This window comes from Schistocerca nitens, chromosome 11 (genome assembly GCF_023898315.1).
Source record: "Schistocerca nitens isolate TAMUIC-IGC-003100 chromosome 11, iqSchNite1.1, whole genome shotgun sequence".
In the NCBI taxonomy this organism is placed as follows: Eukaryota; Metazoa; Arthropoda; class Insecta; order Orthoptera; family Acrididae; genus Schistocerca; species Schistocerca nitens.
In genome coordinates, this window is record NC_064624.1 from 142734301 (window position 1) to 142747293 (window position 12993).

Consider the following 12993-nt stretch of genomic DNA (forward strand, 5'->3'; position numbering starts at 1 on the left):
GTATTATGCTCATTGTGCGATAGGCCTCGCAAGTATCTGCTTATATCTTCAGCGTTGTATCTAATGGTATAGCGCCATTCTCGTATATTCTAGACGCCAACTTCAGTAGTTCTTGGTTGACACTTTCGCCAATGATTTCGGAAACTCCGAAGGTATGTCACCTATCGCTTCTGCCTTCCAAAGCTGTGTTAAGCTCTGACTCTTATGTGGGATCTCCAGTGTCTTCCACTGTGATTCTCACTTCTTCTTCTGTCAAGTCATCAGACGGGTCTTTCCCCTCGTAGATGTCTTCAGTTTACTCTCTACACCTACCTACACTCTCCTCGGCATTTGACAGTGGAATTCCCAATGCTCTCTTAAAGATTACCTCAAATGTTCTTTTGAGTAATGTGTACAATGAATAAATATTTCAGACGCCCGTGTGTTATTCTTTCTCTTCACATTTTTCCAACAGCCATTTCGCTTTGGTTTCACATCTGCCCCTAGTTACTTCGTCCCCAAGTGACTTATACTGCTGTATTTCTGTGTTCCTCTGAACGGTTTTGCACCTTCTAGATTTACCGATCAGTTGCAGTGTTTTTTCTGTTTGCCAAGGTTTCTTCTCCGTTAGCTCCTTATATCTATCTTTGTTTGATATATGGGACATAAACTCCCGTCTGAGGCCTGCGATAATTTTTATGTTAAAAATTTTGCCACGCGTTTCGGGATTACACCCATCTTCAGACATATGTTACAAACGAGTACAAAACATAAGTGAACAGCACACTCAACACGTCTCAACGTTACATAAAATGAGATCTGGACATATGAGTTACATACCTCAAACTTAGTGTCGGGGCGCTGCATTCACATGTTATTCAATAATAATATACTCAGAATATAAATCTAACAGGGTGTAATTACGACGGGCTAACGGGTACTCGGAAAAATTTATACGAGAGTTTGGAGCTAAAATTCTTAACAAGACGCGGCGGTCAGGCCGCCAAAAATTAAATACGGTAGTAATATTGTGTCAGTGGAATATGTTGGACCATGTTGCCAAAAAATAACTAGAGCATTCAGGGAGGCTGGCGTTTTCGTAAGCTTCCATACAAGGAAGAAGTTGGGGGGGGGGGGGGGGGGATATGAGTACATACGGACGAAGGGAAAACAGATAAGTTTAAGCAATCCGGTGTATACGAAGTTAAGTGTGGGGGATGTGCTAGGACATACATTGGCCAGACGGGTAGGGATTTTGCCACAAGGTTTACAGAACATAACTATAGTAATAATAGTGGGCTGGGGTGTCATATGAGGGAGACTGGCCAAAAGCGGGCCCTGATAGAAGATGGGCTAAGAATTCAGCATTTATAACCTAAAGGGAAGATTTTAGATAACTCTGAAGATCTGGAGATCTACGCGCGTATACAGCACGCTGCACACCCAGTATTTAATAAACAGGCTTCCGGTGGGAACAACTGGTTTTCTGGCTTGTTTGAACGGATACTGTTTTGAACTTGGTATCCATTATCCCCTCATTAGAAGTATGATTGTGTATTTTATAGGAGCTGGTGGTGTTCTGTCCACGTACCGTTATGATAAGCTATGTTTTTTGCCGAGTGGTTGGCTAGTTTAACGTCATACAGGGAAAGCTAGATGGGCGTATAGGTTGGCATTTACAGATTTGTTCACCACTGTGCTTTTTGGGTGCTCTTTGGTGACACCATGGTTTATTTTATTGATTTTAGACTAAAGTTTTAACACTTTTAATGTTTTGTATTTGTTTTATAAAAATCTATAGCTCTCCGGTATCCGGATAGCATAGGTAGGACTCGGGGAATTGTCGTGCCACTAGTTTATATAAGGAATGTATGAAAATGCTCTTCCTCTCACCATTAAACTTTTTCCACGTGGTAGAGGAGTGTAAGTTGCTGTTTGAAGGCTTCTGTCTGGGCAGTCATGGCCCATGAGTATCACTTGGCTGTAGCTCGATAGGCGGATGGGCCGATGCGGTTGCCGTTGGCTATAACAGATGGCGCCTAAGACGTTTGTGTACGCGAGCTGATCACAGAGTTTTAGTTTATGATGGATAATGTTGGTTATATTTAATTTGGTGGTATTCTTTTACAGATTTGAGAGGTTGAAACGTTTATTCACCAAGAAACTACCCCCCTCTCCCTATTATTTATTTTATATTGACATATGTTTTGAGTAGTGTTTAGTGCCACTACTGGCTATAGGCATAGTATGGCAAAGTAAAAAAATTTGGAGTTTCAAAAAAAATTTTAAAAACTTTTAGTGTTAACGTGTACAGAAGTACTATTCCGACTGCTAGTCGTAATTACACCCTGTTAGATTTATATGATGAGTATATTATCCTTAAATTACATGCAAACACATGGAGCACACGACCATACAGCACCCCCTACCGAGGGCACTTCGCTGCTGGTTGACTTGTTTAGCGTCAGTATACGCTCTGCTTCAAGACTGCTCGTGCCGCAGTCATATGTTATTCGACACTTTCTTTGAGTTGTCAAGGATGTACGCCTGGTTGGGTAGGAAGGAGGTGAAGTTTGCGGTATGTAACTCATATGACCACATCTCATTTTCTGTATCGTTGAGACGCGTTGAGTGTGCTGTTCGCTTATGTTTTGTACGTGTTTGTAACATATATCTGAAGATGGGTGTTAAACCTGAAACGCGTAACATGTTCTAATAAAAGATTCAATTGAACATCTCTTAACTTTATACCGATTGTAGAGCATTGGTTGCCAGTTCTTAACTTTGTTTGTCCAACTTCTGTGATGCCCTTTTCATAGACGTCCATTCCTCTTCAAATGAACTGCCTGTGTGGTATTCATCAACGTAGTATCTACAGCCCAAGAGAAATTCAGAGGCATTTCATGAATGCTCTCCAGTGTCCCACTCCTTTCCGCATTTATTCTTGCAGACAATTCTCTTGAACTCCTATCCACTCTTCATCGCAATTCAATTGAGATCTGAGCTTATATCTGGCCCTACGGGTGCCACACAATCTACGAGCAGGATTTACAAAACGATAGATTTCGACTTCTAGACGTAGATAATCGGAAAATTCTTCCCATAAATACAGAAGTACGAGTATTAACAAGAGTCTCACCAGGACGTAACCTCAGATGGAACTTTGCTGTGCCTCGATCCTTTTCGAAGCATACATCCCGTGGGGAAGCGAGAGTTTTCTATAGCTACCGACGGTTGCGAGTTAAAACAAAGAGCGACACAGGGAGAGAGAAAGGGACTCCCCTCTCTTCCACTCCGCTCCAAGGCCAAACGTCGTGTGCAATCATGACTGTTTGTACTGAAGCAATAATGTTACGTAATTGCAATACGTAAAGTTTTGATATTTTTATCATTATGTAATTTGTTATAAGAAAGGCGAACAAACGTGTAAAAGTAATGCATCCACAGTTTGAAACAGATGCTGCAAAAATCGATGTTTTACACTGTTTTACATGTAAGTCAACTTAGAGATGCAGAGCTACAATTTTTGTAGTATGTGTATTCTGATATAAAGCATAACATGTGGAATTTATGAAACCCCATACATTAATTTCTGTCATCAGTGATAGTACCTGCTACAGTTGCAAAATTGTACATCAGCAGTTGATTTTATCACTGGGGTGTGTATCAACAGTTGTGCATGTCCCATCAAGAGAAACGTGTGTTCTTATGTGTCTCCATTGTTGTTGTTGTTGTTGTTATTAGCAGAAGTAGTATAGTTATCACTACCGTGTGCTGCTCGTGTACTTCGCATGTCGTAATGTTGACTCATTGAGATGTCAGGTTATATATAAGAGAGAGCACGAATGCCTTAATTTTATCAGGTGGAATAAACGCATAAGGAAGTAAATAAATGTACACAATGTGCCAAATTCCGCCACTTTTTATAACGCACTTTACACTATTTCTAAGGACACGGGCTCTGTCGTTTCTTGCGACTCTTAGTGTCTGTTCTGCTGGGGTTGGCATCGTGTAGTGGATCCCCGTACGCTCTGTAGCGTATGGCATTAAAGGTCTAAAAATTTCGTAAAGTTACGGTACCTTCCTGCATTGTCACTTTTATCGCATCGACAATGAACGGGAGTGTTAAAACGTCACGTGTCAGAGATCTGTGCTGAAGTTTAGTGAGCGAGCAGTCTAGATCGCATCACATCGCACAGTGATTTTTTAATCCGGACCTGTGCGCTACCTTCATGCTGAGTATCCTGGGGACGCTCCCAAGACAGCAGCCGTGTTCACAGGCCGCGTGGACTCGCTCCTGGCTGGACGACCGAACACTCAGCCGTCCTGCCGCATCCCGACATGCCCGCTAAGCCATCCAGTCTCAGCCTCACGGGAAATGTCTGGCTCCAGCGTGTGGACAGCGGCGGTCTCAACGTCCCTGCGGTCTGGCGGCTCTACGGGACCTGTTGAGTGACGTCAGCTGAACACGACACAACTGGAGAGACTCGTGGACTCTCTTTGTCGGCCAACTCAGGCCCTTGTCGAGGCTAGAGGCGGTGTGCTCTACTGATGTGTCAGCATGATCTCTCCTTATGTGACATCGAATGAAATCTGTCCTCAACCTTCATGTTTTTTACTTGTAACCTTCCACGTAAACATAACTAACTCGACCTTCTTTTGTAAGGAGAAAAACGTACACTTCCGAGATCTCAACCCTAGATACCAAACACCCGTCCTCTCTTAAAATAAATGGCCATACTTAAGATAATACTCATTTCGGACGTCTTGAATGCAGAGTTTTTAAAGTTCTGTAGGTGCAGGTTGCCTGCCACTGGCTCCGCCCCACCGCAGCTGCCTGATGCACGAGTGCAGAGTACTGTGCAGCGGGGTGACGTCCAGAGCCCTCAGACCCGCTTCATGTCGCAAGTGTGGGAAGACGTGCGTGGAGCCGGTCACGTCTGCCCCATGTGTTCCGAAACTTTGTTCTTCAAGTAGAACACATGTTATTTAACATGAAAAACGGGTAAGCAATATGAGCAGATAGTATTTCAATGCCATGCACATATATGGTCAACACTGTTTAGCAATATTTTAGGACATATTCTGCAGCAGTTTTTCATAAAACACACGCACACACACACACAGATCTCTGTTACGGACAGAGGCAAGGTGAAATCTGACAATATTACCTCTTCAAAGCAAGCTTCCTAAACAGTCAGTTCGTGATTTTACGTCTCAGTCGCATTGTGCCAATGAAGTTGTTTGACGAAAATGATCGTGGTGAAAGGGTATCGTCATCATTGTCACCGCCATCCTCTCATAAAGAAGAGTCTAACGTCAATCAACTATTCGTCTCTCCATTTAACGGGTCTTCTCTATGACTGCCGCAACTAAATCGCAAGGTACAAATAGTAGCACAAGGAAACGCCCATAGAGTTTCTTTTGCCTCGTGTAAGAGTTAGTCGAATAGCCACATATAACGACGCTTACCGGTCACAACTGTCGCGAGCTTTGACGTTTAAACGTGGCAGTTTGACCGTCGCTGTGTACTGCTCCTGGAGGTGCCACACTACAGCTTGTCGGTTTACCGGCACTATAAACACGAACCTCTTACTCACCGTACCGCACAGTAGTTCAAGCTCCGACAATGGGCGAACGCAGCGGAGCGTGCCAGAAACAAGTGGTACACGAGCGTTGAAAAGCTATGTGTTCAGAAGGTCTTAACTGCGTACAGTCATAATCGTGGCGCAAATCTCCGCGCGACATAGACAGCTGGGGCTCACACCTGGCAAGTGTGCGTTTTGTATGTGAGACCAGGTTGGTCATCTTCTCTTGTTAGATGCAATCGGTTGTGATTAGGTAACTGTTTCTTTTCTCCAGTGTGATTATTATTTACTTCTGATGTTTTTATTTCTATCCACTGTTATTAGGACTGAATTTTCAAATGTGGTGCTACTCCATCATCATGTGTTCATAAGCCTCGACGATAGTTTTTATAGAATACCTAAATGAGCACATTACACTTTATTTAACAATAACGAACTTCCAAATAATATACTCACCAGGTTTATCCATCCACTCAAACTGAACCTGACGCCACCACTCACATTTCAACCTGCTGACCGTGGCTCTTGCGATGCGCCGAACAGCATGCGCTGACTGGGACAGGATATGATGCCTCAGATCATCCGTTTGCAGCGTTGTCATGTTCCATTCCATGTTATTCAACCTTTCAAAATAAAATGGAGTCAGCTTATGTGACAGATGATACTCTGAAACTTGACTGTATTTTGTAGAATAGAATAGTGAAAACTAAACTCAACTTGCCTTTCTCCAGCTTTTACGTTTCCCATTGATAGAGGTCGCCAGCCCCATAGAGACAAATCGAGGTGTCAGACAGGAATTGTTGCGTACATCACGGCTGGTATGCGAGTCTGCTAACATATTCTGGCGAACTGATCATTTCTGATGAAATACAAGAATTCACATACAAACATGCAGCCAGAACTATGACTGGACAAGCACGGCAGACCGCCTTCAAAGGCATGGAGTGGGCGCTCCCCCACAACATGGCTCACCGTCTGCTCCTTGGCGCCATAGGCACGAGCAGCACTTCCACTATAATAGCACGTTTTCAAGACGTTGCCATGTCTCTCTTGTGCCATTTGGATGAGGTTGAATCTTGGTCTTTCTTGACAAGAAAGACCATACTGCGCTACCTTACTCAGTTGGACTCAATACTTATTGCACCCTGTCTTAGGAATTAGTACCTTGGCATCCTAGATTGTGAGATTAGCAGGGACAAAATGTGACAGAACATGCAACCCCTAAGTGGGAGCTGTTGTAGCAATGTCATTAATAGTCAACATGGATCCTTATGTCTTAACTGTGTGAGTGCCATTCTCCCACGCTTTAGCACAATATGCAACAGCTCAATAACCAAGAGAAATTGCAGCGTTGTTTTGTTTGTCTACATTTCCTCCACAGTTTTTTGCAGGAATGTAGTGCAGTTGATTTAGAATAGAACCAAACGACTTTCACAGGTCCGCGCAGTGCTGCATAAATGACAGTGACAGGAAGAGGGAGGCACCAAAGTAATTAAGGAAGTAGCTGCAGCAGATTTTGGTCCTATCCAGGGGCACATATGACTGCCTGTGTGCCTCTGTATCATCGAGGTAAAACTCTGTGGGTTCAGTTCCGCTTGTGTTTTGCTGGAGTCTCTATCTGTAAAAGTACTCCCCCAGTTTGGTGTCAACTCGGAGGCTCGTCGACACAGTCATAAGTAGTCAGTTTCACACGATGAATTTGGTCACTAGGCGACCACTACGAACAACAATAAAAAACTACCTGGGACCTTGGAGTGCGAAGAAATTGCCTAAGGGGACACGTGAAACGGAACCTGGATCAGTGGAGTGGGCTTGTGTTCACCAGCGAGCACAGGTTTCGAATGTCGACTGGGGATCGTCGTACAAGGCTGTGTAGGTGACCTGGCACCGCTGCATGTCTCTCTCTATCCATGGGTTCTGCTGCGGGGCGGGACTGTCGTATTTTGGCCTGCTATTATGGTAATATCAACAGTAGCAGAAAACAGTATAACGGGAGTCGGATTCTTTAGGAAGGTAGAGCAGATAGTGTGTTACAGTGAACAGTTCAGTGATACAGTTACGCTTATCACAATCGACAGCAAACCAAGTCCGACAACGATAGTTCAGATACTACATGCCGACGTCGGAAGCTTAAGATGACAGAAAAAGTATATGAAGGTATTGAAAGGGTAATACAGTACGTAAAGGGAGATGAAACTCCAATACTCATGGGCGACTGGAATGCAGTTGTAGGGGAAAACGTGGAAGAAATGGTTACTGGAGAACGTGGGGTTGGGATAGGGAATGAGAGAGAAGAAAGACTCACTTCTGTAATAAATTTCGGCTAGTAATAGCGCAATACTCTTAATCACAAGAGGAGGATGTATAATTGGAAAAGACTGGGTGATATGGGGAACTATAGTTAGATTACATCATGGTCCGACAGAGATTCCGAAATGATATAGTGGATTGTAAGGCATACGCAGGAGCAGATATAGACTCATATCACAATGTAGTAATGATAAACAGTACGTTGAAGTTTAAGAGATAAGTCAGAAAGAATCGATACGCAAATGTGTCAGACACAGAAGTACTAAGGAATGACGAGATACTCTTGATGATCTGCACGGCTATGGATACAGCAACAATGAATATCCCAGTAGGCAGTCCACTTGAAGAGGAATGGATATCTCTGAAAAGGACAATAATAAAAGCTGGAAAGAAAAACATAGGTACAAAGAAAGTAACTGCAAAGAAACCATGAGAATTAAAATAAATAACTGAAGTATTTCTTTTATTACCCATGATGAAAGAAGGAAGTTCAAAAATGTTCAGGGAAATTCAGGAATACAGAAATGCTAGTCACTGAGGGATGAAATAGACAGGATGTGTAGGAAAACTAAGACGAAATGGCTGCCTGAAAAATGTGAAGAAATCGAAAAAGAAATGATTGTTGGAAGGACTGAGTCAGCGCATAAGAAAGTCAAAGGAACCTTCAGTGAAATTGTTAGCAAAGGGTGGTAATATTAAGAGTGCAGTTGGAATTTCACCGTCAAAAAAGGAGGAGGAAGTGGATATATGGAATGAGTACATTGAAGGCCTCCATGAGGAAGGAAGATTTGTCTGATGTGATAGAAGAAGAAAGAAGAGTCGATTTAGAAGAGAGAGGAGATCCAGTAATAGAATCAGAATTTAAAAGAACTTTGTAGGACTTAAGATCAAATAAGGCAGAAGGGGTAGATAACCTTCCATCAGGATGTCTAAAATCATTGGGGGGAACTGGCGACAAAGCGACTATTCATGTTGGTGTATAAAATGTATGAGTCCGCCGACATACCATCTAGCTTTCGGAAAAATATCATCCACACAATTCCTAAGACTGCAAGAGCTGACAAGTGCGACAATTATCGAACAGTCTGCTTAACAGCTCATGCATGCAAATTGCTGACAAGAATAATATATTGGAGAATGGAAAAGAAAATTGAGGATGAGTTAGATGACTATCAATTTGGCCTTAGGAAAGGTAAATGCAACAGAGAGGCAATTCCGACGTTGCTGTCCGTGATAGAAGCAAGACTAAAGAACAATAAAGTTACGTTTATAGGATTTGTCGACCTGGAAAAGATGTTGAGCAATGTAAAATGGCGCAAAGTGTTAGAAATTCTGAGACAAACAGGGGTAAGCTGTAGAGAGAGACAGGTAATACACAATATGTACAAAAGCCAAGAGGGAATAATAAGAGTGGATGACCAAGAATGAAGTGCTCGGTTTAAAAGGGATGTAGGCAGGGATGTAGTGTCTCGCCCGTATTTTCAGTATGTACATCGATGAAGCAATGATGGAAATACAAGAAAGGTTCAGGAGTGGGATTAAAATTCAAGTTGAAAGGGCATGAATGATACGATTCGCTGATGACATTGCTATCCTGAAAGTGAAAGTGAAGAAGAATTACATGATGGGCTGAATGGAATGGACAGTCTAATGAGTACAAAATATGGGTTGAGAATAAATCGAAGAAAGACGAAAGGAATTGGAAGTAGCAGAAATGAGAACAGAGATAAACATAACATCAGGATTAATTGTCACGAAGTATATCAAATTATGGAATTCTACTACCTAGGCAGCAAAATAACGAATGACAGATGGCGCAAGGAGGACATCGAAAGCAGATTAGCACCGGCGAAAAAGGCATTCCTGACCAAGAGAAGTCTAAGTATCAAAGATAGGCCTTAATTTTAGGAAGAATTTTCTGAGAATGTACGTCTGGAGCAGAACTTTGAATGGTAGTGAAACATGGACTGTGGGAAAACCGGAAAAGGAGAGAATCAATGCATTGGAGATGATGTACTACAGACGAATGCTGAAAATTAGGTCAACTTACAAAGCAAGGAATGAGGAAGTTCTGCGCAGAATGGAAGAGGAAAGGAATATGTGGAAGGGACACGATGATAGGACATCTGCTAAGACATCAGGGAATGACTTCCATGGTACGAAATTGGAGAATACATCCAGCAAATAATTGAGGACGTAGGTCGCAAGTGCTGCTCTGAGGTGAAGAGGTTGGCATAGGAGAGGAATTTGTAGTGGACCACATCAAACGAATGAGAAGACAGATGACTCAAAAAAAAATGCAAAGGTCTCTAACGTTTCGTCTCCGAATGCTGGAGACATCTTCAGAGGCTATAAAGGCTCAGGCAGCAGTTTGAAACTTCTATAAACTCTTCAAGCTGAACTGTTTGTTCGGATCCCTGCCACAGTCGGGCTGTGATGTCATCAGACGGCTGCTTAAGAGCGCAGAGTCACGAGTGCGTGTGTTGTCGAGCTTCTGCTGGGGAACACTTGGCGCTGGTATCTGTATTCAGCACTGAGGCCAGCAACTAGTCTAATTCCACTCATTCTTCTTTCCGTTAAAGTTGCTTTCGTGCTTTGGTATTTGAATGCCCTCTCTGTAAATTCAAGCACAGTAATATTGGTTCTGTATTGCAGAGACGAATTTTTAGTTTCCCTGGTCCGAGTGGATGTTCTGCGACTGCCGATTTATTGCTATTTCTCAAATGACAACTGCTCTTCTGTTCCTTAAGCAAGAAATGAGTACTTCTGTTTGTACTACACATGTGTGCTTCACTGTGTGCGCAAGACAATTTATATATTCCTCCTGTGCCAAGTGCTGGCCGTACATTCTTTACAGTGTTCGAAACATTCACGCTCCTTCGTAATTGGTATAAACACTGCATCAATACTATGTATTCCTCGTACTCTGATCATGTGAACAATGACTGCTTTTACGAATGGGAGTAAATCTTTGTTTCTTCTTCATGAGAAGCTCCATACCTTTATAGACTTACTGCCCTATTTATCTCTTTCTCAGATTAATCATTTATTCTGAAAGTAGTGTTTAAATGGTCGGAGCGTTCCTCCAACTACTTGTTTATGATATCTGTTTTGTAGTCATTTTCAACAGTAATTTGTTTGATTATAAATGGTTCAAATGGCTCTGAGCACTATGGGACTTAACTGCTGTGGTCATCTGTCCCCTAGAACTTAGAACTACGTAAACCTAACTAACCTAAGGACATCACACACATCCACGCCCGATGCAGGATTCGAACCTGCGACCGTAGCGGTCGCGTGGTTCCAGACTGTAGCGCCTAGAACTGCTCGGCCACTCCGGCCGGCTGTGTTTGATTATATTTAGTTCCTGTGTGTACTCTTCAGTTTAAGACGTGTTCTGTTTATCCTGTGGAGCATGGGTGCAAAGCTGGCATATTTACTGAATGGATGAGATATGGGTAGCAGTGGTTGTGGATGTGGGTTTTCTGAAGATGGAAAAATAATGTTGGTGCTTGTTTCTTGTAACTGTAAGATTCTTGTTTTTTTTCCCCTCTTTACTTTGTGAAGTGGGACTGAGGTAGTACTGTGTTGATGTTACTGTGTAGCTCTTCAGCTGTTTCGTGTTTCATCTATGACAATTATGTCATCCTCGTATCGGTACCAATAAATTATTTTGTACTCATCTTGTTTTAAAAAGTTGTTGAATATTGTGTTCTCTATACGATCCAAGAATATGCCTACTAATTTCCCACTGAGGGGATATCCCATGGCTACCCCCTCTTTTTGCAAACAGAAGTTGTTGCTGAACGTGAAGTAGTTTTGTTCAGTGATTAGACTAAGAATGGATGAGATTTCATTTATTTGTCTTTCTGGGAATTTCTTGTACTTTAGCTGTTGTTCTGTAGTGTTTATAGTTTCTTCTGTGAGTATGTGTGTGTACATGGATGTAATGTCAGAAGATACAAGTTTTGCTGTTGGGGGGATGTTCTTAATTTTCTCTATTATGTCTTCTGGCTTTTTGAAGCTTCTGTTGTTTGTGTATGTGTATGTTTTCTCTAGGAATGTGTACATGTGTCTCTCTGAAGTCCACCGCTGGCCTGACTAGAATGAGAAGTTTGTGGACCTTTGGGAGGCCTGTTAAGAGTGGAGCTTTAGGACTCCTTTGTATCATTCTTTTTGTCTGGTTCTGTGTGAGGATGCGTGTGATGCTTTCTATTAATGTCTCTGGGTTCCTTTGATATCTTTGTGTTGGATAATCACTTAGGTTGGTCATTTTATTCTATCCCAGAAGTTTTTCTGTTTATACCAACAACAACAGAAGAAAATTATTATATACAAAAAGCAATAGTGGAAGGGAAAAACGTAATAAACGAAGAAACAACACTTTTCAACGACACAATCTTCACTGCTCTGAGAGAACTGACGCACGACACGCAACAGAAAGCACACACTTGCAAAAGAACCACTCGCCCATCAGACAGAGACACATAAATGAGGAACGGAAGTCGTCAGAACTCGCGCTTAAATTTTCATAACCTTCTTGCAACGTGTGATACATTTCTCACGAGACACGCCAGCGGCAAGTTGGCGTAACGTTATGCATTATGAAAGAAGTGCGACGGTTATGTTTTTCTGTGTATAGAACTAGCTGCAAGCCGTCCAGCGAACATGAGTACACGAGAAACGATGTAACAACCTAGTACACACCAAAACTGTGCCCACAACTCTACCGTAATCCCAACCGCATAACGGTGACATACGTAAGTTCACGTTTTCGTATTTGTTTAGTAATAGTCGCTCACACAGTTGCAAATGACATGATTTATGTTGAGAAAAACGGCAGCAGAAAAACACAGAAAATATGCCCCAAACACCAACAAGAATCTTAAAACGACGCTGTAATGTATAATAAATAAGCTATTATGAAGTACCCACAGAACACAATATTTAAAAAACAAACAGTAAACATGTAATAACGTTTTACACCGTTTTATAACTGTGCTATTTTCTGCATGTTTTACATTGATGGCGATATTTGTCTCTGAAACTAACATGGGCAATGAATAAATAAATAAATGAACAACAAAAATATTTTGCACCAAGGCGGACCGACAAT

At 42.1% G+C, this 12993-nt stretch overlaps 1 protein-coding gene across 3 annotated transcripts in view; it reads right to left on the reverse strand.

Annotated features, from left to right (window-relative positions):
* The window catches only part of LOC126212581 (uncharacterized), a 656804-nt gene that overhangs the window by 634292 nt on the left and 9519 nt on the right, over positions 1-12993 (reverse strand). For all 3 annotated transcript variants that reach the window (XM_049940012.1, XM_049940011.1, XM_049940010.1), the window contains exon 3: positions 6024-6190. In XM_049940012.1, coding sequence (XP_049795969.1) covers positions 6024-6190 — 167 coding nt within the window. The remainder of the gene's footprint in view (positions 1-6023; positions 6191-12993) is intronic.